Raw genomic sequence first — 24525 nt, forward strand, 5'->3', positions numbered from 1 at the left:
ATGATTTTGGCTGATGTAGACATTTTTGAAGGGAACTGAGATGTGATTGTTGCAGGGACCTTTTGCTTTAGGAAGCCCCGTGCAAACATAAAACCGGATGCATAATATATTTGGATTTACTGGTATTGGGAAGAGTTTCTGCACATTTCAGAAGAATTCAAGGCAGAATTCCTCTTCTTCGTGTGCAGGAATGTGGGTCGACCTGTGTGTACGAGAGTAGTTTGTGGTCATTATCCATCAGTAGTAAGTGGCAGCACACATTTCATTTTCACTGGCCATCTGTGAAGTTGTGTATCGGACACGTAGATTTCACAGGCGAAGGGTGAAGTAAAAGCGAGAGAAAAGCACAAGCTTTGGCCCTAGGTTTAGGTTTCAGTCACCGTTTCCTCACTGGGTGGTCAGGGACCCACCCGTATGTAACCTCCCTTTGCCTGTTTCCGAATCTGTGAAGTGGCAATGGTAACATTCACTTCTTCCTGGGTTGTTATAGGTGTAAATAATGTAATAATGCATAGAAAGTGCTTGCCCCAGTGCTGGGCACGTGGAAAGGGTTCCATATACATGTCTGTCCCCTGGTAACGTGTCAATGCCATAGGCAGCTCACGTCTGTGAGGACCACAAACAGACGTGTCACTAGGTTGGTATGTCCTTTATCCTTATGACCCCTCTGCTAAGTGCATTAATCCTGCTTATAGAGGGGAACTGCACGTGCTGAGGGAGGGTTATGTAGTTTGTCCAAAGTCAGGCCATAGTTCCAGAGGAGAAGGGGCCTCTGGAAAGCATGCTGGTTCGCGAATCCCTTCACTCTATGTTTCCTACTGGGGTCCAGGCCCTGGGCTCTGTGTCCGTGTCCACTGGGCCTGGAACATTCCGTGGGCAACAAAACAGACATGGTCCTGTGCTGCTTGAGCTTCAAGTCTGGAGGGGGAAGCAGGTACTCAGCAGACACCTGTAGCTGTAAATGATGACAAACTGTGGTCAGTTCTGTAACGGGGGAGGACGTGCCTGTGGAGCTGGAATTTCTAGTTGGGACTGGTCTAGTAGTGTTAACCCAGAACAGTCAGGTCCGTCACCCCATGCAAAAGGCAGGAAGGCCTGGCATCTCTGTTACCCTGTTTCCCTGAAAATAAGACATAGCTCTAATGCGTCTTTTGGAGCAAAAATTAATATAAGACCCGGTCTTATGTTAATTTTTGCTCCAAAAGACGCATTAGAGCTGATTGTCTGGCTACGTGTTATTTTTGGGAAATAGGGTATCTGGTAAATGGAAACTCACTGCCAATACCTACGATTAAGTAAATAGCTGGTGAGGCATTTTTGGGAGCCTTTCTGGCTGCCTAATTTGGGGTTAGCACATGTGACTTCAGAGGCGTGGCCCATTTCTTGAACACTCACTGGGAATTTTAGGCCTGTGCTAACTGTACACAGTATTTCAGTTAGTCTTTCCAGCAGTCATCAGTAGCTTTACTATCCCCAGTGAGAAGGAAAGCACCACAGCTAGTAACGCGCAACCCTGGGGCTGGAGCCCAGGGCTTCCCTCCGCTCCTGCTCCCCCTAACCCGTCCCTCCAGACAGCCCGCAGAACGTCCTAGGTCTGGAGTTTCCTGCTAATAGCACCACTTGCTTTCTTTTTAGTGGAATAAAACAGGTCTAAACTTACTTTCAAGTCGGAGATGGAATGGCGAATGAACACTTCATTCCCCAGAGAGTCCTGCTGAGAGTGACCGACTGTGTCCAATAGCCGCGTGGGCTCCGCCTTCGTGACCTCGCAGTCTGTGGAGCAGTTAGAACCAAGCCGTGCTGGTCACAGCTCCCTAGGAGAGCAGGGGGTCAGAAAGGAGTGTAGGGATTCGGTCTCCTTTCAAAATGGCATGAGGATCTGGGCCTAAAATATCCCCAGGTTCCTGTGCTGTGGGGGGTGACCCTGCCGACCGATGGCTTCGTCCTGAGGCTCACAGGGTCCCCGGCTACCCAACTTTTCCTCAAGTGCCTGCCTGGGGCTCGCAAGCCATTGTGCCTGAGCTTTTTCCATTAAGGATCTTTGTAGGGATTGAAGCGATTGCAGTTCCACTTATAATAAATGTAGTGTTTATCACCTGGCATCTCAATACATTTACATGATACAGAGAAGAATGGAAGCGTGTATTACTCATCAGAGCATCACAACCTTTCCTCTTTAATTGGGTCCGTGAAAGAGCCAGTGGGAACTCTGATGGACTGGAGGCCACGACTTGGGCCCTTGCCCTGGCTGTCACCTTTATTTTAGACGGTGGCCTCATGGGGACACTGGCTGTGACCACTGTGGGTTTAACCTCCCCCAGTGTCTTTTATCATATCCAGCTCCTGGGCGCGGTTGAAGGTCTGCAGCTTCCAGGTGTGTGATAAGCCGTTAAGCCCTCCTGCCGCTCCTGCTTGGGTCTCCCGGGTCCTCTGCCCATGGCTGGCGCCTCAGGGCACTGCAGTCTCTTTCTGACACTGTATTGTACGCTCCCTGGAAGCAGGGGCTCTGTCCTTCTCAAGTTTGCATATCTGCAGGGCCTAGACCTAAACATAAAGCTTCTAGAAGGAAACATAGGAGACTATCTGTGGGACCTCAGCGGAGGTAAAGGTTTCTTGGACAAGGACGCCAAAGCAGTAACCATAAAAAAAAAGATAAATTGAGCTCCTTCACAATTTCTGCTTATCAAAAGACTCCCTTAGGAAAATAAATGGACAACAGACTGGGGGAAAATATTTGCAAAGCATATATGACTGAGGGCTTACTTACATCCAGAATATCTAAAGGACCCTACAACTCAAAATAAAACAAATGATCCAGTTTAAAATAAGTCAGATGATTTGAACCAACACTTCACTAAGGGAGATAGACACATGGGCAGTAATCATATGAAAAAAGATTCCACACCATCCGTTATCAGGGAAATGCAATTTAAAGCCACCAGAATGGCCGCAAGGAAAGACGACAGCATCCAGCGCTGGCAAGCGTGTAGGGCAACAGTCGTTCTGGTCCGTTGCTGGCCTGAGTGGGAAATGATGCTCCCGCGTTAGGAAAGGCGGGTTCTGCTTACGGACGAGCTCTTTTTCCTGTTTCCTTACACAAGTGCCTCTCTGAAGCTTTTCCCTTTCCTCCCTGTTCTCAGCTTTCTGAGGAAGAAAAGATCCAGCGCTACAGCGTCCTCTCCGAGCTCTACGAGCTGATCGGCTTCCGTCGCAAGTCGGCTTTCTTCAAACGCGTGGCCGCCATGCAGTGCGTGGCTCCCAGCATCCCGGAGCCCGGCTGGAGGGCCTGCTACAAGCTCCTCCTGGAGACGCTCCCAGGCTACAGCCTGTCGCTGGACCCCAACGACTTCAGCAAAGGTATTGGAGTCTTGCTGCTGGAACTGAAATGCCGCTGTGGTTCTATTAGGTTCCATTATCCGTGCGTTGCATGGGCATCTGCTCGACCTGCCAGACACTGCGATGGGGCCGGGGTTGGAGATGAGCACAGCCCCGCCCTGTCCTGGGTGCGCGGGGCAGGGCGCTTATGACAGAAGTGGGCGTTCTGTATCCGTGTGGCTCAGCAGGCTTCCCTGAGCTCACGGACATGGTGTGTCAGCCACAAACCCCTTCAGCCCCTAAGGAATTTCACGCATGAAATTTAGCCAAGTTAGCAAAACTCTATCCACCCAGAAGTACACTTGGGTGCATGTGTACACAGGTAGGTATGCGTTTGGTGATAAATCCTTATTCTGCAGTATGCATGGAGGGTGGCACATGTTAAAGATAAGCTGTGAGTCTCATAACAGGTACTCACCAGTGTGATGCCCGGTGTCAGGCAGAGTGCGATTAGCAGAGAAAAAGCTTCTTTCTGGTTGTAGTTTTAGGGAGGAAATACACAGCACTTTTCGCCAGTTCGCATCTACAGTTGTTAGATAGGGAAAGGACTGAGTGACAGCTGCATTCTTGTCCCACGGGGGCAAAATATGGTCACGTACATAAACGTGGAGCCCTGTACTGACCTGGGCAGCTCGTGGGTCTTACTGGCGAATCCAGTTCTGCTCCTGGGTAATTCTGCTTCCGGGGCTCTCCCCCACATTGAATAAACGTCACCTTCCTCCTTCCTCTTCCCACTGGAATGCCTCATGGCATGTCTGCTTTACATGTTATATATTATTCAACAGACGACGTGCTGCCCTCTGGCTTGGTGCCACCTGGGGTGTCAGGTAGGAGAAGCAGGATGAAGGGGACAGCTGTGCCCTCTGAAGAAAGCAAAACAGGCGGTGTCTCGCCTGCGACGCCCCCTGGGTGCTGGCATTGTCTTCCTCTAATCTGTCTCCAGGTGCAGGGATGCAATTATTCTCTCCCCATTTCCCACTTTCATGAGCGTCTTCCCAAAGCAGCACTGTTACCTGATAACATCCATCTCTATGGAATTGTTCTCAGGACAGATTCTGGATGGCTTGGCTCAGGGTGGGCACACTGTGTCAGGATTTGGGGCTTTGTGGCCACGTGGCCTCCAGGGCAGCTCCTTGCTCTGCTGCCATGGTGTGAAAGCCGCTGCAGACAGTGTGCAAACCAGCGGAACTCTTTACACATGTCAGTGGTATGCGGAGTGTAACTTGCCACATCCCTGGCTGAGAGCACAGTGAAATCTAAAATCATTTTTCTTTCCTTGGCCAAAATTATTTCAAAACAGTTTTCCAAAACCCTTTAGAAGGAGGGGCTTGGACGGTCAAAAGGAGACTGGGGAGCGAGGGCATGTCCTCCGTCCTTCATTTAGCCTCCCGCTCCTGTGTAGGGACTGGCCCGGGCGCTGCTGCTCCGGCCGGTGGTGCTCGGCTTGTAGGAGGGCAAGAGCTGAGACTCAGTGTGGGCACGTATGCCCAGCAGGGGTCAGTAGGGGTGAAGCGCCCTGGACTTCTGTCTCGAGGGCCGAAGATGTCCTGCCCTCTGCAGCTACAGGGGTCTGATCTCGGCCCCCCAACACCACCACGGGCCTGTTCACGTAGCCGGAGCGCCTTCCGTTTTTAAATCCGGCTTACATGATAGCCTGCATTGTCACGTGACCCTGCCAGGTCTCCTCCACCCCGTCCCCGTGCTGTTGATGTTTAAAAACTTAATGTGGGACTCGACGTTTGTCTTGGTTGGATACCATCCGTGAATGTGGCTCATGTTGTTGGTCGAGTAATTTTGAACCTGAATTCTGTCCCTGGCTTTGTCTCAGCCACTGGTGATGGTATTGAGTGCAAGAGGTCCAGGACAGAACTGGGGACCCCCCCCAGAAGGCCTTGCTGCTCAGCAAGCTTTTCTTTTCTTTCTTTTTATAAATTTTATTGGGGAATATTGGGGAACAGTGTGTTTCTCCAGGGCCCGTCAGCTCCAAGTTGTCGTCCTTCAATCTAGTTGTGGAGGGTGCAGCTCAGCTCCAAGTCCAGTTGCCGTTTTCAATCTTTAGTTGCAGGGGGCACAGCCCACCATCCCATGTGGGAATTGAACCGGCAACCTTGTTGTTGAGAGCCCACACTCTAACCAACTGAGCCATCCGGCCGCCCCTCAGCAAGCTTTTCTTGGTTCTTGCTTCATGCGGGACGGCAGAGGATAAACACACGTCTACGAAACCCGAAACCCCCCGCACGTGGTGCTCTCTCCCACGCGCTCTTCCTGACCAAGCAGAAATCCTGACTGTTTTCCCCCCGCTGTGTCACTTGTTCTTCTGTTCTCTATTCTCCCCCGCTCTGTCCTCCCAGGAGATGGGAGGGAAGCTCAGGTGGGCAGAACACCCGTTTCCTGCCTGGCATTTCAGGTGGACGGTGTTTACTGAGGCCCCGTGAGCCTGGCGCGCACGTGTCCTCTTACAGACGAGGAGCCTCGGCAGTGGCAGGAAGTGTGTCCCGAGACTGTCCCAGGTCCTGCCTGGGCCTCCTTGGCCTCTGTTGGCATCTTCCACTCTCTGGACGGCCTCGCCACGGCTGTGGTCATGGCAGCGCCCTCACCGGTAGTTTCCTGAGGCCCCAACACCATGTGGTGTTACAGTAAATGTCATCCTGGAGCCTGGGGACAATAGCGGCTCGTCGTCTAGTGACGGGAATCTTCCGGGGGGGGCCATCCTGTGGTGGAGGCCCTTGGCTGGACCTCTGCGTGAGCTGCCCCCACGTGGGCCCTCTGCCCTGGGCTCTGAGCCTGTCACCTGGAGGTTCCTTGTCGGTGATGGGCGCGGGGGAGTGGAGCCCGTCTGCCTGCACACGTCTCACGAGATTCTGAGAAGACTGAGTTAGCTGTTCCTCTCTTTACAGATGGGGCCTTTGGGGTCCAGATGGGGAGCATGGGCCCTGCTTCGTGCTATTTCTGCTGGGCACACTCCTTGGTAATGGAGGCAGGAAGGGCAGCCTGAGGGCACGGCTGTAGGTCCCGGCTGCCCGGCTGGCCAGGTGGGCAGCGGACGATTATGGGAGCAGAGGGTGGTCTGCTACGTGGTGAGGGTGTTGCTGGTTTTGGGAGCCAAGGTCACACTAAGTCAGGACGAGGGCAAAGATACCGGGACAGGCCCTAAAACTTGTGGATTTTCACCAGAAACACTAGGAATTCCTGGGGGACAAGATGAGAAGAGACTTGCAGGCCTGAAAAAGGGAGGAGAGGGGAGAGGACAGGCTCCAGGAGGCCGTTTTCTGGAGAAATTTCGTTGGGAAGGTTAGTGTTTGGAAAGCGGGAAGCGGGTTTCAGAGCAATCACGCTGTTGGTCTACGGAGGTGAGAAAGGGTGTTTTAAGTTTCCGTGTGCGCTGTGCATGGAACCCCCGTCAGCAGCTTCTGAACGACGTCAGGGAAGGTTGAAGTTACGTTTCTGGTTCGGTTTCTTGGTATCCTTTGCCCGTAATGCCAGGCTGGCCTCTGAGCAGAAGCTGGACGACACTTACACCAGCAGTTGTCTGAATTGTTTCTCTCTGCACTGGGGCCGGTTACGTAGACTGTCCAGGAGTCTGCTTGTCGGGTCCTCTGAGGGCCATTCCTTCCGGGACGCCTCTCTCTGGTTGCTCAGCCACCGGAGTCCCTGTCACCCTTCAGCTCTCAGCTGAATGTCCCTTGATGGAACCTCAGCCTCGATGGAACCCTTCCATTTTTCTCTTTCCCTGGCTCCTGTTCTTCCTTACAGCACTTCATATAATGTGTAAGTACATTTAAAAATAAATCAGGATGATGATTTCACCTCTGCCCCTCCAACTCGCCTGAGCAGAGACCCCTGACACTTTATCGTGTCCCCTGACACGTGGCAGGTGTCCAGGAAATAGGTGTAACGTGGGACCAAATGTAATAAACAGCTACATGGCATATGTTTGCTGACAATTACTGCATAGAGTTTGTTTCTTGATCTTAATTTGTAAATCCGATGAATGAAACATGTCTCTTTTGAAAAACAAAGCACATAAGCACACCTCCAAGTAGTTAGATGGTGTTTACTTATTTTTCTGTCTCAGGAGGGGACATTCGCCATCATTTTGTGAAGGAGTTTGGGGAAAGACGGCGAGGGATTGAGAACAACTAAAATACAAATGATAAGTGTCAGCTGGATATATTTTTAATACTTTAAACACCATCTCCCCGGTTGCTCTGGACCACTTTAAACGTTTCTCAGAAAATTTAATGGAAATCTTACTAAAACCCTGTACCTGTGAATAGAAGGTAAATTGTATTCTCAGGACCTGAAATGTGTTTCTGTCTGTTTCTCAAATTGAGCGTTTTCACTAGCTGGTTAAGGAAAGTCGATGTGTGCTGTGTGTATTTGCCAGCTGACAGGGCGGCTTATTATCATTTTAATCTTATTTGTATTGCTCTAGATGAAGATTTTTTTTTTTAAAGATTTTATTGGGGAAGGGGAACAGGACTTTATTGGGGAACAGTGTGTACTTCCAGGACATTTTTCCAAGTCAAGTTGTTGTCCTTTCAATCTTAGTTGTGGAGGGTGCAGCTCAGCTCCAGGTCCAGTTGCCGTTGCTAGTTGCAGGCAGTGCAGCCCACCATCCCTTGCGGGAGTCGAGCTGGCAACCTTGTGGTTGAAAGGACGCGCTCCAACCAACTGAGCCATCTGGGAGCTCAGCGGCAGCTCAGCTCAAGGTGCCGTGTTCAATCTTAGTTGCAGGGAGCGGAGCCCACCATCCCTTGCGGGATTCGAGGAATCCAACTGGCAACCTTGTGGTTGAGAGCCCACTGGCCCGTGTGGGAATCGAACCGGCAGCCTTTGGAGTTAGGAGCATGGAGCTCTAACTGCCTGAGCCACCGGGCCGGCCCAAGATGAAGATTTTTGATCATTCCTTTTGCCCAGCCTTTTGCTGAGCGAAGGATTAAATTTTCCCCAGGAACTCTTATGAAGGAGACAGGCAAGGGAGATGGATTTGCTCAAAGGTGATAGTTGATGTAATAAACCCTCAAATTGGTGAACTGAAATGCAAGAGTGTTGATAATTTTATCACTGGGTCCTATGCTGCCAATCTGTTTTAAGAATAAAAAGATTCAGGTTTTATAGGAGGAGCCATTTGAATCATACAGGAATTATGGCTTGTACACTATTTAGTGTTAAGAAAATTGATACTCAGTCTTCCTCATAATTGCCTGTGGTAGGAAGTGGATCATTAGCTACTTAAAAGGAAATCAGCAAAGTGATAGTTGCCCGACTCTTTAGTGAGAACGCCTTCTCAATGTGGTAGTGTCGAGGCGAGTTAAACTGGGTCGTGTGAGTTCATGGCTGGGTTGGTCTCAGCCTTGATTTCAGCTTCTTAATCCTTTTAAAAAGCTCTTATTTTGCTCTAGCTTTTGGTCTGAGCCTCTTTTGACAACGTGGGAACAACTGAGGGACTTGTCTTTCTGTCCTGTGTTGTAGGAGAAGCACCACCATTTACACCCAAAAGAGGTCAGTCAGGTGGACCCCTCGGGCAGCTCGTAGTGGCTGGGCGTGCGTGCGTGCGCGTGGTGGTCAGCTCCAAGAACGCCAATTGCAACATTATTGTGAAGTAACTTAAATGTATACAAAGTACGGAAGAGTCAACCAGATTAAACAATTATCACGATTTGGCCACATTTGCTTTATTTAGGCCTTTCTTTTTCTTTTATTTGTTGTTTGTTGAAGTATTTTACAGCCAGTCCCAGAAATTGTGTCGTTGTACCCTCTGTGCTTAAGGCTGCTTGTCTGAACAACGGGCATTTTCTTCCATTAGGCTTTCAACTGGACCCCCATGCTGGTTAAGTACCATCTGAGTGCCAGGCCTCCTGCCAGGCATGATGGGTCCCTGGGTGAATGGGACACAGTCCTGGCTCTCGAGGGAGTTAAGGACGGAGAGACGAGACCAATGCACGAGCTCACACGTGCCTCCCTGTACCTGCTAGATAACTCCTCTGGGTCAGAATTTGTGTGTGATGCAGAAATACGCAATGAGGACTGCTCAGCTGTGTGGGGCAGGACGGTGGGCAGGGAGGTTAGGAAGGGCTGTGAGAGGACGAACCTTTGGATCAGGGTCTCAAATCTTTCCCCCCAACTTTCTTTCTAAGGCCGTAAGGCTCCTGGACACACGATACTGTGTGGTAACTTGTTTGTTGTAGATTCTAGTTACCATGTCTTCTTCGTGAAGGATTTTAAGGTGGAAAATATTTAAAAGTGGTAATTGTTGCCAAAAGGAGAATGGAATAAATGTCTAAAATTCTGTAATCTTAAAGAGAAACTTTTCAATGGCCATGCAACCAATTTTCTCACCTTTCCTTTCAAACACGCTAAATTATTTTGGAGGAGTAGCTACAAAATTTGGCTGATATTCTTGTTTCTAATTTATCTGCTTTTCTGTACTTTTGTTATATGTTAGAGAACTGTTGTGCTTTTTAATTTAATGTCCTTGGTTGTTTGTTGGTAATGAAGCCCATCAAATATCAGTGTTTTACTGAAAAAAAAAAGTACGTCTAAAGCTCAGATACATGCCGTTGGAAGCCTAATCTTTTGTTCTAACCTTCTCGTAATTATTTCAAAATGGGTTATTTTAAAACCTTGCTTCTTTGCAGAAGAAAGTATGATGTAAAACATATTTTAGTGAAAAAACGTAATCACTTTAGTGTTCTTGAAGTCAACAGAATGTTTTCTGTTGCCCTTCAAGGTTGATAGTTGAGGCCTTTGTCCTTAAATCCCCAAGTTCCACACGTCACATCGACACGTGTTTCGCTGCGTGGTCGTGCGCCATCGGAAGCATTTTCATGACGCTCTGACTTTCACGGCAGGCACGCACCGAGGCTGGGCCGCCGTCCAGATGCGGCTGCTTCACGAGCTGGTCTACGCCTCCCGAAGGATGGGGAACCCCGCTCTCTCTGTCAGGCACCTGTCCTTCCTGCTGCAGACCATGCTGGACTTCCTGTCAGACCAAGGTGAGTGAAGTCAGCCGGAGTGTTTTTCACAGAGCTGTGAGTGAGAGCCCTCTTGCTGGTTGGGCTCGGGTTTCAGTGGGGATGTCCCCAGTTCTCTGCTGGGAAGAGGACGCTGTGCGCCTGTGCCCACCTCGCCTGCTGGTGCCCGGTGCCGCTGCCCGCCGTGCCCTTCACGGGCTCTGCTCCTGGGCCTGCTCACCCCACTCTGCAGCTTTTCTCTGCCTCTCAGCCTCCTGCGGGCTCCCCTTGTGTTTCCTGCATTGTGGAAACTGTACATGTCAACGTGTAACGTTTACACAGAGAAGCACACGTGTCACAGGAACACAGCTCATGAATTGTCACCAAGTGGCCTGCCCCGTCCTTGGTACCCAGGTCGCAGACATGCCCTTTGTGACCATTCTGGTCACTTGCGCCCTCCAGGGCAGCTTCTGCCTTGCCTTCCAAGGCCTTGCCTCCTCTGGGTTCTTTCCTCATTCCTCCTCTCACTCTGTTCCTGGGTGTCACCTGCTTTGGGGGTTTGAGCCATAATCTATTTCCAACTCAGGTGCCCCCCGAGCCCAGATCTGTTGATTTTGCTGCCGGCAGGTCGTCTCCCCTTGTATGGTCCCAGGCACTTGCACATGCACGTCAGAAACGGGACATCGTTGCGTCCCTGTCACACGTCCCTTCTGCCAGAGCCTCTCACACCAGGTTGGTGTGGGTTGTGGGCTGGGTCCTGTGGGTGCTCTCTGACGTGGAGGAGAACGAGTGGGGAATGGGGCCAACGTCCACTGCAGGGCAGGGAAGGAGGCAGCTGGGCCAAGGGAAGGTGGGCCTCGTGGGCCCGTGAGCGCTGAGCTGGGCGGCCCTGCAGAGCTGTCACTTGTCCTCGAGGCTCTCCCCAGCTGGCCCAGTTGGTGATGGGCTCTCCTTCCTGGAACTCCCGTGACGAAGGGCCCTAAGTCACTTATTTCTCACTGTGGGTGTCTGTGTCCTTCTTGGTGTGGGGTAACTCACTTTCCATTTTGGACTTGCAGTGACCGTGCAAATTGCTGTGGGACTGAGGTCCCCGGCAGGTGGCAGCGGGTGGCAGCATGGCTTCCCTCTGCGTCCATGCATTTGAATTGCATTTGTCTTCACGCTCCCTGTGGAGTTCACCTTTTTGGCAGCAAGACCAACATGGAGACATGAATGATTTGCGCTGGGGTTTCTTTGAAGCCAGAGCGGAGCAGAACAACCAGTGTCTGGTGTGGGGGAGGCTAGCGTTCTCTCTTTGGTGCTCACGGTATTGGGTTTTGGCTGGTTGAGTGGTGACCAGCTCTCCAAGACCCTGAGGGCGCCGCCCACCCTGCTGCCCGTTCCCCAGATTCCTTGAGCTCCCCCGGGACCCAGCAACTGCAAGTGGACTCTTCACTGGGCCTTAGAGTTTTGAGTGCCATCCTGACCCAAGGCACTTGTCCCGGCCCCTGTTGTCACGGTCTGTTTGCCCTTGGTACCACTTTCCCCACATACCTCACATTTAAGTGTAAGTCGTGGTGACACAGCCCACACCCTCCTCTGAGCTGCTGACACCTCCTCCTGCCTCGTCTGCATCATCTTGAGCGTTTTTCTCGTAAATACACAGCTTGTTCCCAAGGCAGGGTCTTCTCACTTCCCCTTCCTGTCCCCTGGTCGCCATTCCCAAATGACTCCCCTGGGACTGGACTTCCTCTTGCAAGCCTTTTATCAGTCCCCAGGGAGACCAGGCCTCCTGCTGTTTGTCCCCTCTGTGCCCTTCTCACGGGTACCCTGGGTGGGTAGTGCCTGACTCCCCTCTGAAGCGGCATGAGACGGGGACTTGCTAGTTCTCTGAGGTCATGTGAATCGGGGATCTAAAGACACTGTACATTTAGAAGGGCAGAACCTGGGCCGTCTGACACTGTTGAACAAATTGCCATCCCCTTAAAGGCCTGTGTATAATGGTATTTGGTTAATTGGAGTCTTCTGAGAAAAGCGCAAAAGTCAGGCCGTCTGAAGGATTCTTCCCGTTAGCCGCCACCTCTAATCACCACAACCTCACATCCATAATTAGGTTCTTTCTGGGCCTCCGTTTTCTCATTTGAACAACTAGCGTGGTACACACTGAGTGGTGGTTTGTTACTATTTTAATGATAGGTGTTTTGGTTTATGGGATGACCTTTCTTCTGGAGAGCTCACGGCACCACTCACAGTGTTTATAATTAGTGTTTCTAAATATTGCCACATGGAAATTAAATGTGGATTAGAGGAGCGGCCAAGAAAGAAAGAAATGATCGTGGGCTTCAGGAGGGGCTGCCTCTTCGCATGCAGATCTGTCCTGGTTTGGCGGGGAAGGGGCGGCATCTGGGCGTTTCTCGCCTTCCCTGCCCCCCACATACCCTCGAGTGTGTGTGCGTGTGAGCGAGCTCACAAGGTAAGTTACGAGGGCAATTGTTTACGGGAAGAGCTCTCAGTTCCCCAGGACTTTGGTCTTTTCTTGTGAGATGGAAGCACTAACTTGAGGACTTCCCTTTGGTAGCGCGACTCCGCCACTTGTGACCGTCACTGGTGCAGGCCACTTTGGCTGGGGCTTCCTGCTGGGGAGACCTACCAGCTGCTGCGGCCGGTGGCAGGAGGCTTTTGAGCTCCAGGGGACGTGAGTGGAAGCCCGCTCCTGGGTGCGGCTCAGGAGTCCCATGGGAAGGGGGCTCTCTGCCTTGGTGACAGGTGGCATGTGCCACACTCTCTCGAGCTCCGGCCTTTCCCACTCTCGTTTCCACCCTGTGTTCTGGCCGTCAGCCGCGTTTCCATTCTGTTGCCTTTGCACATGCCGTTCCACCTCCCTCCACATCCATTTCTGTCACATTGTCCAGGAATTCGTCCCTTCTCTGACCGCAGCACTCCCCCTGGGGGCGCACCGCGTGTGCTTGCTGCTGGCGTAACCCTGCTACTCCAGGCTGCAGGAGGGGACTTGCTGGGCTGTTTCCCTCCCACCTCACCCGTCATCTCCTCAGGGAGCTCTTCTTAAGGCACCTCGGGCAAAAGGACCTTACGTGGGTGGCCACTTGGTGTCACTCAGGTCTCTCCTCAAACAGTGAGTGACTGTCCCTGCCTCTCACTGTGGCTCGCATCACCTGTGCCCCTGGTAAGTATTGGGGGGTGGAAACGTGGCCCAATAACTTGGGTTTAGGTCTCAGTACAGATCCTTCTTCACTCACGAGTGGGATAACTTCGAGCAGGTTACTGACGCCTCGGTTTCCTTGTCTGGTTCATTTCATGGGGATACAGATGCGTCTCCTTGTCAGGGCCGTGGTGAAGAGCACGTGAGACGGAGGGGTGAGGGGCTGTCTGACCACGGCAGGGCTGCGAGCTCAGCACCGGGGCCCTTGCTCCTGCCTCTCCCTTTTCCCTTCTCCGTTCCTGACGTTCTCTTGTGCCGCTGTCATTCTTGGTGTCAGATTCTGAGTTACCGCAGGCCTGGCTCTGAATCCCACCGTCTTTCCTACTTCTGTGACCTGGACAAATAATTTCACTTCTTGCAGCCCTGGTTTTCTTACCTGCCAGTACAGAGCTGGCTCCCAGGCTGTGAGTCTTAGGTTTCATGCCGAGTGAGGTGCCTGGTGGAAGCCCGACGCAGCGGACGCTCAGTGTTCAGACCGTTTTAGGTGATTCTGCCTGGAGAAGGGCGTGGGGAGAAGGCCAGTGATGGCCGCGGGGACTCGGTGCAAGCAATGGGTTTACAGCATCACGGGACATTGACAGTTCTCAGGGCTGGAAGAATGGTTTGGGTGATGTTCCAGGAAGAAGGTGATTTTGACCTTGAAGGACACATGGGTGTTTGCCAGACCAGACCAGACCAGACTGAGCAGAAGGAATAGTTTCAGGTAGAAGGACTTTCCCTGATTCTACTGAATGTTAGCTCTGGTAGTGTGGGGAGACGTGGCGCAGCCATTCCACTCCCAGGAGTGTGCCCAGGAGGCGTGAAACCCTACGTCCACGCACACACTTGCCCGTGAGAGTTTGTGGCAGCACCTTGCATAATGGTCCCAAAGTGGAGACAACGTAAACGTCCTTGCCTGATGAACGGGCACAGAGGATGTGGCAGAGCCCATGTGGGTGGGTTGCTCTTTCGCTTCCCGCCCCCCTTTTCGCTTTCCCTCCTGTCCCTGCCTCCCTTCATTTGGCTAACATTTGTCCATCCTTCACATTTCAGTATAGACACCACGTTTCTTTCTTTCTATGGAGCCTTTCTTGGTCCCTCTAGACCAGCTGTGTTCCTCTGGAACATTCCCACTGGGGTCCAGAACTTGCCTGTCGGAGCACTTTTGCCCACTGTATTTTAATCATGTATTTAATGGACACACTCCCCACTGAGGCTGGAGGCTCCCTGAAGGCGGGTGTCTTCCCTTCCGTGTCAGCTGGGGCATGCGTTGGCATCCACGTGCTGTTGCATGCATGAGTAATGAATGCTTTTCCTTTTAAAAAAGAACAGCTTTATTGAGATTCAATTCCTACACCACACAATTCACCCATTTAAAATGCACATTTCCGATTTTTAGTATATGCTCCAGTCAATTTTAACATGTTTTACCTCAGACAGAACCTGTCCCTTTTGGCTAGCCAGTGGCACCTGTTGGCCCTCACATTTTGTTGAATGCATTAATAATACATACTTTTTTTTGTTTGCTTTCTTTCTGGTTTTGTTTGTTTTTGATGTTACTGGTATGCTATGACGAACCTCTTGGGTCTTCAGCTTTCTGAGCAGGAGAGAGATTGTTATCAGGAGAGGGCTTTCCGGGTCAGCCATTGTGAACATTTTTATTGCTGTTGAAACCTCTTGCCGCCAAATTGCCTTCTGAAAAGATGGTTCTAATTACACCGTTCTGGCAGCAGTGCGGAAGGAAGTATACAATGTTGTATACAATGTTGCCTGACTGTTTTAACGTGTATTTCCTGGTAACTCGAGAGGTTGACTATTTCCCCCCCCATGTTTGTTTACTAATTGCATCTCTTTTATGTGAAAGTCTTTTACTGTCTTCTGATTGCTTGCCTGTCTCTTTGGTTTTCATTTGTCTGGGTTTGGGAGGCAGGTAGAATCCTGGCCACGGTACCCACAGGTCTGTAATGCTTTGAGGTGCTAGTGAAGTAGTTTGCCGGAAGTGTCACTCGGGGTTTAAGACAAAGCTAAATCTAGAACCCAGCTTGTACACCTCGTCCAACGGATATGTACACAGCTACATATGCACTCTATTCTGTGCCATAATCTACCTGGGCGGTGAACAGCAGGTTGGAAAGAGTTCAGTCATCTCCCAAAGAGCCTCCCTGGTTTCTGGACTAAAGCTGAAGGTGTCAGGAATGTCTGTTGTGCAGTTATGATGGGTCGCCTTAGCATGACGTGAACTTGGAAACTAGTGCTGTAAAGTGCATTTCACATTACCAAGGGTCCGCTCCAGACCCCTTGTGTGAATTTCACCGGCAGTGTAAAGCTCACCACGTCGAACCACATTGGCCGCCCTTTTGTTCCTTGAGGAGGGCAGGATTTTTGTTCTTTGGTTGTTCCCATCTCAGCGCGTCGGTAAAGCTCTCGTTAGTGGTGAGGAAGACTTTATTCCAGACGGTGGCAGCGGGGGTCACTGTGTTTAGGAGGGGAGGGAGTCTGAGCTCAGTCTGAATACAAGAAGGACAGGTAGGGGTTAGGGCCCACAGCAGAGGGAGGGGCACGGATGGCAAGTGACTAAAAGGAGCCGTCAGCGGTGGGGGATTCCGGCTCAGCTGTCCTAACGGGTCCCTGCTGAGGGCAGGCCAGGGACAGGCACATCAAGCGTGGTGGGTGAGGTACTTGATCAGATGTCAAGGGTGGGGGGGGGGCCTCTCGCTAAACTGATTTAGCAGAGTTCTCACTACAACTGGGCAAGACGGGCTGAGGACAGGGCCCAAGGGCAAGGCCTCGTCAGATGGAGGGCTCAGAAGAGCTTGTGTCGGCCAGCGGGCCTGAGCACGGAGGCTGCTGGGTTCTGGGCCTTCCCGGTCCCACGTCCGTGCCGACTCAGAGCTGTGCAGGCAGGGCCTTCTGGGACGTGGGACGTGTCATGTCAGCCTCGCTAAATGAACCCAATGAGGACGATCTGAATTTGTGGTTTGACTTGCAGTCTCTTTTCAGGAAGGGGGTGATAAATCCCCACTGAGAAGAAGCACTGCCCCCTCCGTTGTTCTGCTTCTCTCTCTAGCATATTTGATATTGTACTTTTTGTTTTAATACCAGGAACAACTTTTTGCTTTGTTTTCTCTTTGGCAAGCCTGTTCTCACAGGTTTAGGTGGCTGCTCAGGACAAATCCCCACCCTCACCTCTTTGTGCCTCCTCCCCCCTTTCTTCTTCCTCCTCTTTCTCCTGTTTGAAAACTATTGATCTGAGATTATGTGATGCTTTTTGAATGAGAGTGACTTGTACTGTGAAGAGAATAAGAAAAAATAGAGTTACCAGTTCCTTCAAAAATCTTGGTTTCTACATGTAAAGTAGCCAGGCTTTTGAGTTTGAGGGCGATTGCGAAAGCCTTTGGGCTCATAAAGGAGCTTTTTAAGGTTTCCAGGAATTCTGTGTAGAGAATAATGGATGCGGAAGAGGTGAACAGTTACACAGGAGAGGTCTCTTCAGCTCCTTTCTGAAGGTAGTTAGTGATCCTCTCTCACAGTTGGGTGCTGTGCCCAATGCAGGCAGTGGGAGAGGTGACCTCTGAGCTGAGCCTCGAGGACCTCCTGGGGCAGAGCCAGTGCAGGCAGTCACAGTGACTTCTGAGCGCTCATGGTGCACTTGGGCGTAGTGTGTCCCACGTGACATGAGATGCCTGCAATAGTGGGGTCCAGGGGTGGCAGGAGAGACGGAGTGGGGTGATGACAGCCCTTCATGCTGGGCCGAGGAGTGCGGACGCGTCCTGTGGGTGGGTGCAAAGGGAGTTTATCAGCATGGTGGCTATGTCACTCTCCTCCTTCATCTTGGGAAGGAAACCAAGGCTGAGGATGGAGGGGTGTGGGGGTGAAATGCAGAAACAGGGTTGGATTGTTTTGGACCAGGAACAGGGCTAAACGGCAGAAGCCAAAGTTGTGACCGTCCAGGCTCCTCCCCCCGCCCCCCCACCCCCCTACGGACTGTGTTTGGTCGGTACAGACCCTCTGGGCGCTTCTCCTGGCCTCCTCTTTCCTGCCTCTGTTCTCGGTGACTGTTTCCACGTGGTGTCCATTCAGGATCCCTTCAACACCCTCCTCCACTTCTCTGTCCGCGCTTTCCCCTGGGGGAGCTCACCTGGCCCCAGGGCTCCAGGGCCTCTCTCTGCACGCATGGCGCGCATCTTTGCTTCCCACACTGAGCTCCAGACTCAACGTCTGCCCCTTCTTCACGCTCCCATCTCAGCAAATGCTGCCGCTGTCTGTCCAGTTGCTCAGGCCGGAAACCATGAAGGCCTTCTTGGCCCCGCTTTTGCCACCAGACTGCATGTCTCAGCCCTGGTCAGCATGTCATCAGGGCTTTATGTCCCAGATATGTCCCCCACGCGGCCATGTCTCACCACCTCCGCTCTTACAAGCGCTGTCTAAGCCACATGACATCTTAGCTGCTCTGCTCAGCCGTCACAGGTCCACTTTCATCCAGTATCATGTCACAGCCCTTTCTGCTTCAGACTCTCCCATGGGCGCCCATGACACGGATAATAAAGTGCAGTAAAATCCACCTCATTTTCAAGAGCCTAGCAGGCCCCACATGATTTGATTGCTCCTTTGTTCTCCAAACTGACCTCCCTCCTGTCTTCGTCCATTCACTCAGCTCCAGCCGTATTTGGTCTTATTTCTGTTTTTCCAAAAAAGCCAGGTCGTCTTCGTCCCCATCTGTGGGACCTTGCATTTGTTCTTTCTGCTTTAACAGATTGTTAGGTGGCTCTGTCTGTGTTTCATAAGTACCCCTGAGAGGCCTGTCCAGGAGCTGTGCTCTGTAGGCTGCTGCGAACAGGCTTTCATAAACAGAAATGACTAGTGGGGCATTAGTAACTGAGGCCTTTCCTGGGTCTTTGCTTATTTTAGAAACCAGCCTCCCTCCTTTGTCATCGTTTGTTTGGTTAGGAAGCGAAGCACATCCAACCACCGCGCTGCCCTGGTCCCCTCAGAGGAGTCACCTCCACATTCCCCCGTTCTGAGGGCAGCAATGTTTCCCAAATCAAATCTGTGACTTGGGGCCCAAGGACGTTTATCGTGGTTTGTAAAATTATACGTGTGAAAAGTCATGCATAACTGTTCAAGTCATGTCCCATTTAGTTATAGATTCAGTGAAATGTTTTATTTATTTTCACGTACATAGTGGTAAGTATTTGTTCTGGGAAAGCTAGAGGGCTATATGTCTACACAGTATGAAGCTTGGGAAGGGAATGGAATCACTTAGAGCTTGGCCTTTGGGAGTCAGACAGGAAATCGTGCGTGTGTGTGTATGTGTGTGTGTGTGTGTATGTGTGTGTGTGAATGCTTTTATTGGAAACAAAGATTCTGAGGCTGACGTGACAGCTGAGGTGGCTGATGCCACGTGTGTCAGCGAAAGTCATGTGTCCGAGTTGGGACAGCAGACATGGGCCTGCAGTGTCAGTGCAGGATGGAACTGAGACTGAGATGCCCCACCCCCACGCTCCTTCACGTTCCGTAATTCTAGACTTCCTGTGAATTATAATGTGCCTCGCTGGTCATCTTTTACAACCCTGGGTATGTTAGTATATGTTCTTTACATGTTTTTAAACATTTAAGTAAATGGTGACATGGTGTTGAAAATGAGAATGCGTTATTTTACTGGATTTTGTTGTCAGAGATTAAGGGTAAATAGCATGACTGTCATAGTGGAAAGTCTCCTGGACTGTGGATTCACAGCCAGAAACATGCAGCTTTGGGTTTACAGTGCTGCTCGCTACGTCTCATTCCCATCACAAAATCCACCCAGGTCTTAGATGTGCGTCTTGCCCTTGAGCTTTACACAGTGAAGCATGAACAGCCAGAGTGTGACTCTGGCCGAAAACGAAGGCCATCGTCTGTGAATTGTGAAGGCGATGTGTATTATTTTGCTTCCTGTTTCCCATTCCTCACGTGCTTTTTTCCCCTTTGCATTTTTCTCCAGGTGGTGTATGTGGTTTCTTACAGAGTTTTGATTGAATATATTTTGTTTTTCACCTGGCTGGAGAGAAGCGAGCGTAAGCATATGAATTGTTATGTTATGTGAGGCCTGGTGGGAACTCTTCAGTAAAGGGGTGTAATTCGTTTCCATTGCAATTCACACAATTCCTTTTATTTATTCAGAAATAGACAAAAGGGGTTGGACAAAAACCTGGCAGAAATGAAGGGGAGCTTCTGACTTCCTTTCAGTTTTGCGGTGAAGACATAAATACTGTGCAGGACAACATAAGTACCTGCTAATAAAATACATTCTTGGTAGAGAAGCCACCCACGTAAAATAATGAGGGGAAGAAAAAGTATCAGTGTGTCAGAATCCCAAGCCAATTAGTGGATTTGCTAGTTATGGGAAAATACTGATTTGCTGTTTGAGGTGAACCGGAAGACAACATCTTGGGGGCGAGGCAGAGGGGTGTGTGAGAGGGCGTCCAGCGCCTTCTCGAAGGGGCTGGTCTCTGCAGGACACCGGCCTCTCACGGTGTTTCCAGCGGCAGAACACTGCCCTGCTCTCCTGCTGCCTCGCCTGCCATCTGCTGAACCAAGCCCAGGCCGGGCTCCGCCTAAGGGACCGCCCTGCCTCCCAGGGCCGTTTCTTACATCTTCCACCCAGACTGTAAGGTGCTTGTCCTGCAGCCGGTGTTATCTGTAGCCTCGGCGGCTTCCCACTAGCTGCAGAGATGAGAGTCAAATTCCTCAGCACATCATGCGATGCTCTTTCCGCCCGGCCCAGCCCATCTCTTTTGCTGAGGTGCTAGGCTTGTCTGCTGTTCCCGAAACAGGTACGGTATGTATGTGCCCGTCCATCTGAACTTCTTAAACCCTCCCAAGGGCCCCGTGAAGGAGCTATGATTAGCCTAACTTTAGCAAGGACATGGAGGCATCACCGTTCCCCGAGGTAGCACAGCAGGGACTGGGGTTTGAACCCTGGTGTCTGGCTCTGGAGGCCGTGCTCTCTGCGCTGGCCTTGGTTACCTCCCGTGTTATCTCCGTCCTCGTGGAATTCACTGAAGGCTGGACGCCCTTGCCTCTCCCTGACGAGGGCTGAACCACCAAGGATGTGTCAGCGGGGTTAGATACCACACCTCTGGTTTGCCTCTGGCCCAGAGGTTATCTCTCAACTTAAATGCAGTTGTCTTTTGTTTGAAAGACAAGGACCGGATGAGGTAGAAAATGTCAGATTTAATTTATTCAGCTTCTCCGTCACTTATCACCAGCTCCTTACTTTGCTGCTTTGCCCGGAGACGATGCATGAGAAGTCTGCCACCCATCAGTGTCCGAGGACCTGGCCTGGGACAGGGCTCTCCTGGGGCCTCCACCTGAGGAGATGGGTCCTCAGGCTCTGCTTTGTCATGGGGTGGGGGGTGGGGGGCGGGCAGTGAGCGAAGTTAGGCATTTCCCGAGTCTGTCCTGTGGTCCTTACGTTACCGTGCCTTTCTCTGTCCTGCAGGCAGTGGGGTAGCTCGTCAGGGACTGGGAATCCTGGGCGGTTGCAGCCGCCTCTGGAAACATTGGAAATATCTGTTGAACAAAGTATTTCGTGACATTGTAACTTGTGATCAGCATGTTGCAAAATCAGAAAGGTTTTTTACTTTAAACTCGAAGCAATATCACCTCAGGGATTTATCCGCAGAAGTAGGTCCGTCCCACTCACACACGTCCCTTTAGGGAAGACGCCTGAGCAGCCGGAAGAGAAGCTTTTGGTTTCAAAACATTATGAAATTATTATTACATAAAAGTAATCATTTGAGTTATGAAAACACAAGGTTATTAAAGAAACAAATTACAAAGTGGGTCAATGAGGGCATAAATTTAAAAAGTTCTGTGAGGATTTATGGTGGAGATTTAAGAGTTAAGCTCTTCTTGGTATATTCAAAATATACTTTCTTTGATAAAGATTTGCTCATGATGTTATAGTTCTACTTCCGGTCCTGACCCCTGCGCTTCAGTTTCCATAGGAAGTCCGGGCGTGTCCCCCAAACATCATGGGATCCTAAAGTCATCCACCGTATCCTCAGTTGAATTAGTTGCCTTTTTCTTGAGGGTGTCACTGTTTTCTTATTCTTGGAAGCTTGAACCTTGCCCCCACATTGTCCTACTTACCCTATAGCCTATGAATTGCTTAGCTATATTCTATCCCCATATAAGCTTGAGTTTTTCTCACGTGGGTTCCTCTTCACTCTTTCCCGTCACCACTTTCCGCACCTGTTCCTTGGATTGCTGTAGGAGACTTTTGACACCATGTCCCGTTTCCTGGCCTTGCTCTTTCTGATCCATTCTTCACACTGAAGCCAGAACTATCTCCCTGAAATGCAACGAAATCACACCCTTGTACCTTCAGAACTCGCCCCCTCTAGGAAAGTCAACCCCATCTCAGCGACATTCACGACTTGAGTCAAACCGTCTTTTTCAGTGAACCTCATAGCTGCTCCGTCTCCATCGTCTGCATTTCATCTGTTGGACTTGTGTCGTCCTTCGGGCGTAGCAGGTGGTGTTCATGCTGCCCCGACTGTACTGTGCCCTGTCCTCCTACTCGCCCTGTCTCCATGTTAGTGAGACGGTAACAGGCCTTCCTCCTTACCTCCTCGTCCCTTACTCAGTTCGCGGTTCAGCATCATTTCATTACGTCCCGAGGCTAATCCCGTCTCTGGGTCCCTCACTAGATGACGGGCTCCCTGGCGATGGGACCATGTCATTTTCACCTTTTATCTTTATCATTTTGGACGTGCTTTTACCTGGAAGGTAGTCAGTACGTGGGGAGACCAAGGACTTTGGGGGGCGTCTTGTCCTTGAAGAGGTGGATGTCCGGCTGAGTGTTTAAGGTGCGGCTCTTCCTTATACAAGACAGATACTCAGTGTGTGTTTGTTAGAGGAATGTTGAGTGAAATAGGAAACAGTTTTACAAGGACGGGAGATGGCCGAGCATAACAATGTATGACAAGTCGGTGTCTGGCGGAAGGGGAAGGTACACTGACCCGGGAGTGAGGCCTTTCTGAGCTGCAGTTTGCTCAGCGGTGAGGTAGAGGCAACAGTGGCTCCTCCTGTAAGGTTTGGGGGACAGTTGAATGAGGTGGCCGTGAAGTGCGTGGCCAGTGCCTGCGTCGAGTATGTCCTCTCCACGCATCAGTCGTTGCTGCGATGTCGTCCTGAGCACGGCCGAGGACAGCCGGGGGACAGCTGCGGAGTCCGTAACCGTGCCCTTCTGCCTCGGTGACAACGAGGCTCCTGCAGAAGCTCCGGAGCCCAGTGATGCTTTAGGACGCCGTCCCCACGCGGAACGTTCCCCACACGGAACGTTTACACACAAACCCTGGTTTTTCTTCATCAAACTTTTTTTGAAAATTCAATGTTTAAGTGTTTTTGAAATAATTTTTATTATGCAAATAATGTCTGCTCCTTTTAGAAACCTTGGAAAACATCAGCAGAAAAGAAGAAATGATGCATAATCCTGCAAATGCTGTTGACGTCGTGATGCGTTTCTTTCCTACTGTTTCCTATTCTTTTTAAAATTGGGTTTATTTTTAAGTTGAGTTTATCTCATAAGTACAATTTTGCATCCTGATTTTCTGTGTAACGTCACAGACATTTCCCGCGTTGCCGCAGTCTTTATAAATGTCATTTTTAACGACTGCATAGATTTGCATTATGTTACGGTGCCGTAACTTGTCTCACCGTTACTTCGTAATTGGATGTGCAGATTCTTTCTAATTATGTATTAAGTCTTCATTCTTAAGATAACTTCCCCTTCTGGGTGTTCTATTGAGATCTCCAGAGGTATTTAAATATCTTCTAGGTAGTGCTGTAAATAGATGATGATATAATAAGCTGATGGTTTAGCATAATTGCCTTTCATTTTGGTAGAACATGTTTATGTACTTGAAGAGAAGAAGGAAAAATATTTAATCTCCTGGCGTACTTGACTGATTGCTGATCAGGGCCTCGGAGGTGTCACGATGTAAATCAAGGGAGAAGCCGGTGAGGATCACGCTGCTGGGAGGCAATCGGTGTTGATTCCCCCGCATTCTGTTCAGGAGACGCTTTTTCCTGCCGCATGACATGGCTCACTCCATAGCTGCTGCTTGGGCGGGTCGTTCCTCTCTATAGTGGTGGCACGTGACTGTCGCAGCCTTTGTAGCTGGACCACTGTGCCGCCTGAATGTGTCTGCCGAGTGAAAAAAAAGCTGAGTTGATTTTTCTTGCTATGCAAGGATATCTTGCTGGATATCGTGTTTCCAGGTATCTGTGTTTTCTTCTGTATTTTCACATATTGGGGCAATCTGGGTGGGCAGTGCGACAAAATGGAAAAAATAGGAAGTGTGAGCTGGTAGGGCTGAGTATGAGTACAGTTTAGCCACTTCTTACCTGAGTGACCCCAGGCAAGCTCCCGTGACCTTCCCAAGCCTCACGTTCCCTATCTGTAAAATGGGCACATTAATGCCCAAGGAAGTTGCTCTGTGTGGTGAGAAGGGCCCTGGCCTGGAGAAGCCTGGGCTGGAAACCTTAGCCTTGCCCGGTAGCTTAGAAAACAGTGAGCATATCCTGCGTCCTCAGTGCCCTCACTCCTACGGTGGAGCTAATGACAGTATTTTACCCAGGGGGTCATTGTTAATCGAACGTCCCTGATGGAGCACCTGGTTTTCACGCTGCAGCCCGTGTGCACTTTCTCACCACTTTGGGGACAGGAACGAGCTGTCACTCCACTCCCAGCCTGTTTTTAATGTGTTGCTGTTGGGTTCCTGTACCTACCCGTTTCTTTTGAAGATGACAAGCAACCACTTAACTCCCAAGTATAGCGATGGGTCTTTAGTTTGCATCCAAATGGACCTTTCTATCACACCTTTCTAAAGGTTTCTATCCTCAGTAACCTTTACCCGGGAAGGGAAGGCCCAGAAAGGTGGACTGGCTTCCCCTAAGGTGGTCACACAGCAGATGGGGAATGACCACGGCGTTTATTCAGACCCGGGCTGATGGCGCTGCTGTAGGTGC

At 50.6% G+C, this 24525-nt stretch overlaps 1 protein-coding gene across 7 annotated transcripts in view; it reads left to right on the forward strand.

The window, feature by feature from the left end:
• The window catches only part of TRAPPC9 (trafficking protein particle complex subunit 9), a 320362-nt gene that overhangs the window by 39967 nt on the left and 255870 nt on the right, over positions 1–24525 (forward strand). For all 7 annotated transcript variants that reach the window (XM_088798934.1, XM_074316658.2, XM_088798935.1 and 4 more), the window contains 2 exons: positions 3141–3357; positions 10230–10373. In XM_088798934.1, coding sequence (XP_088655060.1) covers positions 3141–3357; positions 10230–10373 — 361 coding nt within the window. The remainder of the gene's footprint in view (positions 1–3140; positions 3358–10229; positions 10374–24525) is intronic.

This window comes from Rhinolophus sinicus, chromosome 6 (genome assembly GCF_057876585.1).
Source record: "Rhinolophus sinicus isolate RSI-liver-muscle chromosome 6, RSI-T2T, whole genome shotgun sequence".
Taxonomy (NCBI): domain Eukaryota; kingdom Metazoa; phylum Chordata; class Mammalia; order Chiroptera; family Rhinolophidae; genus Rhinolophus; species Rhinolophus sinicus.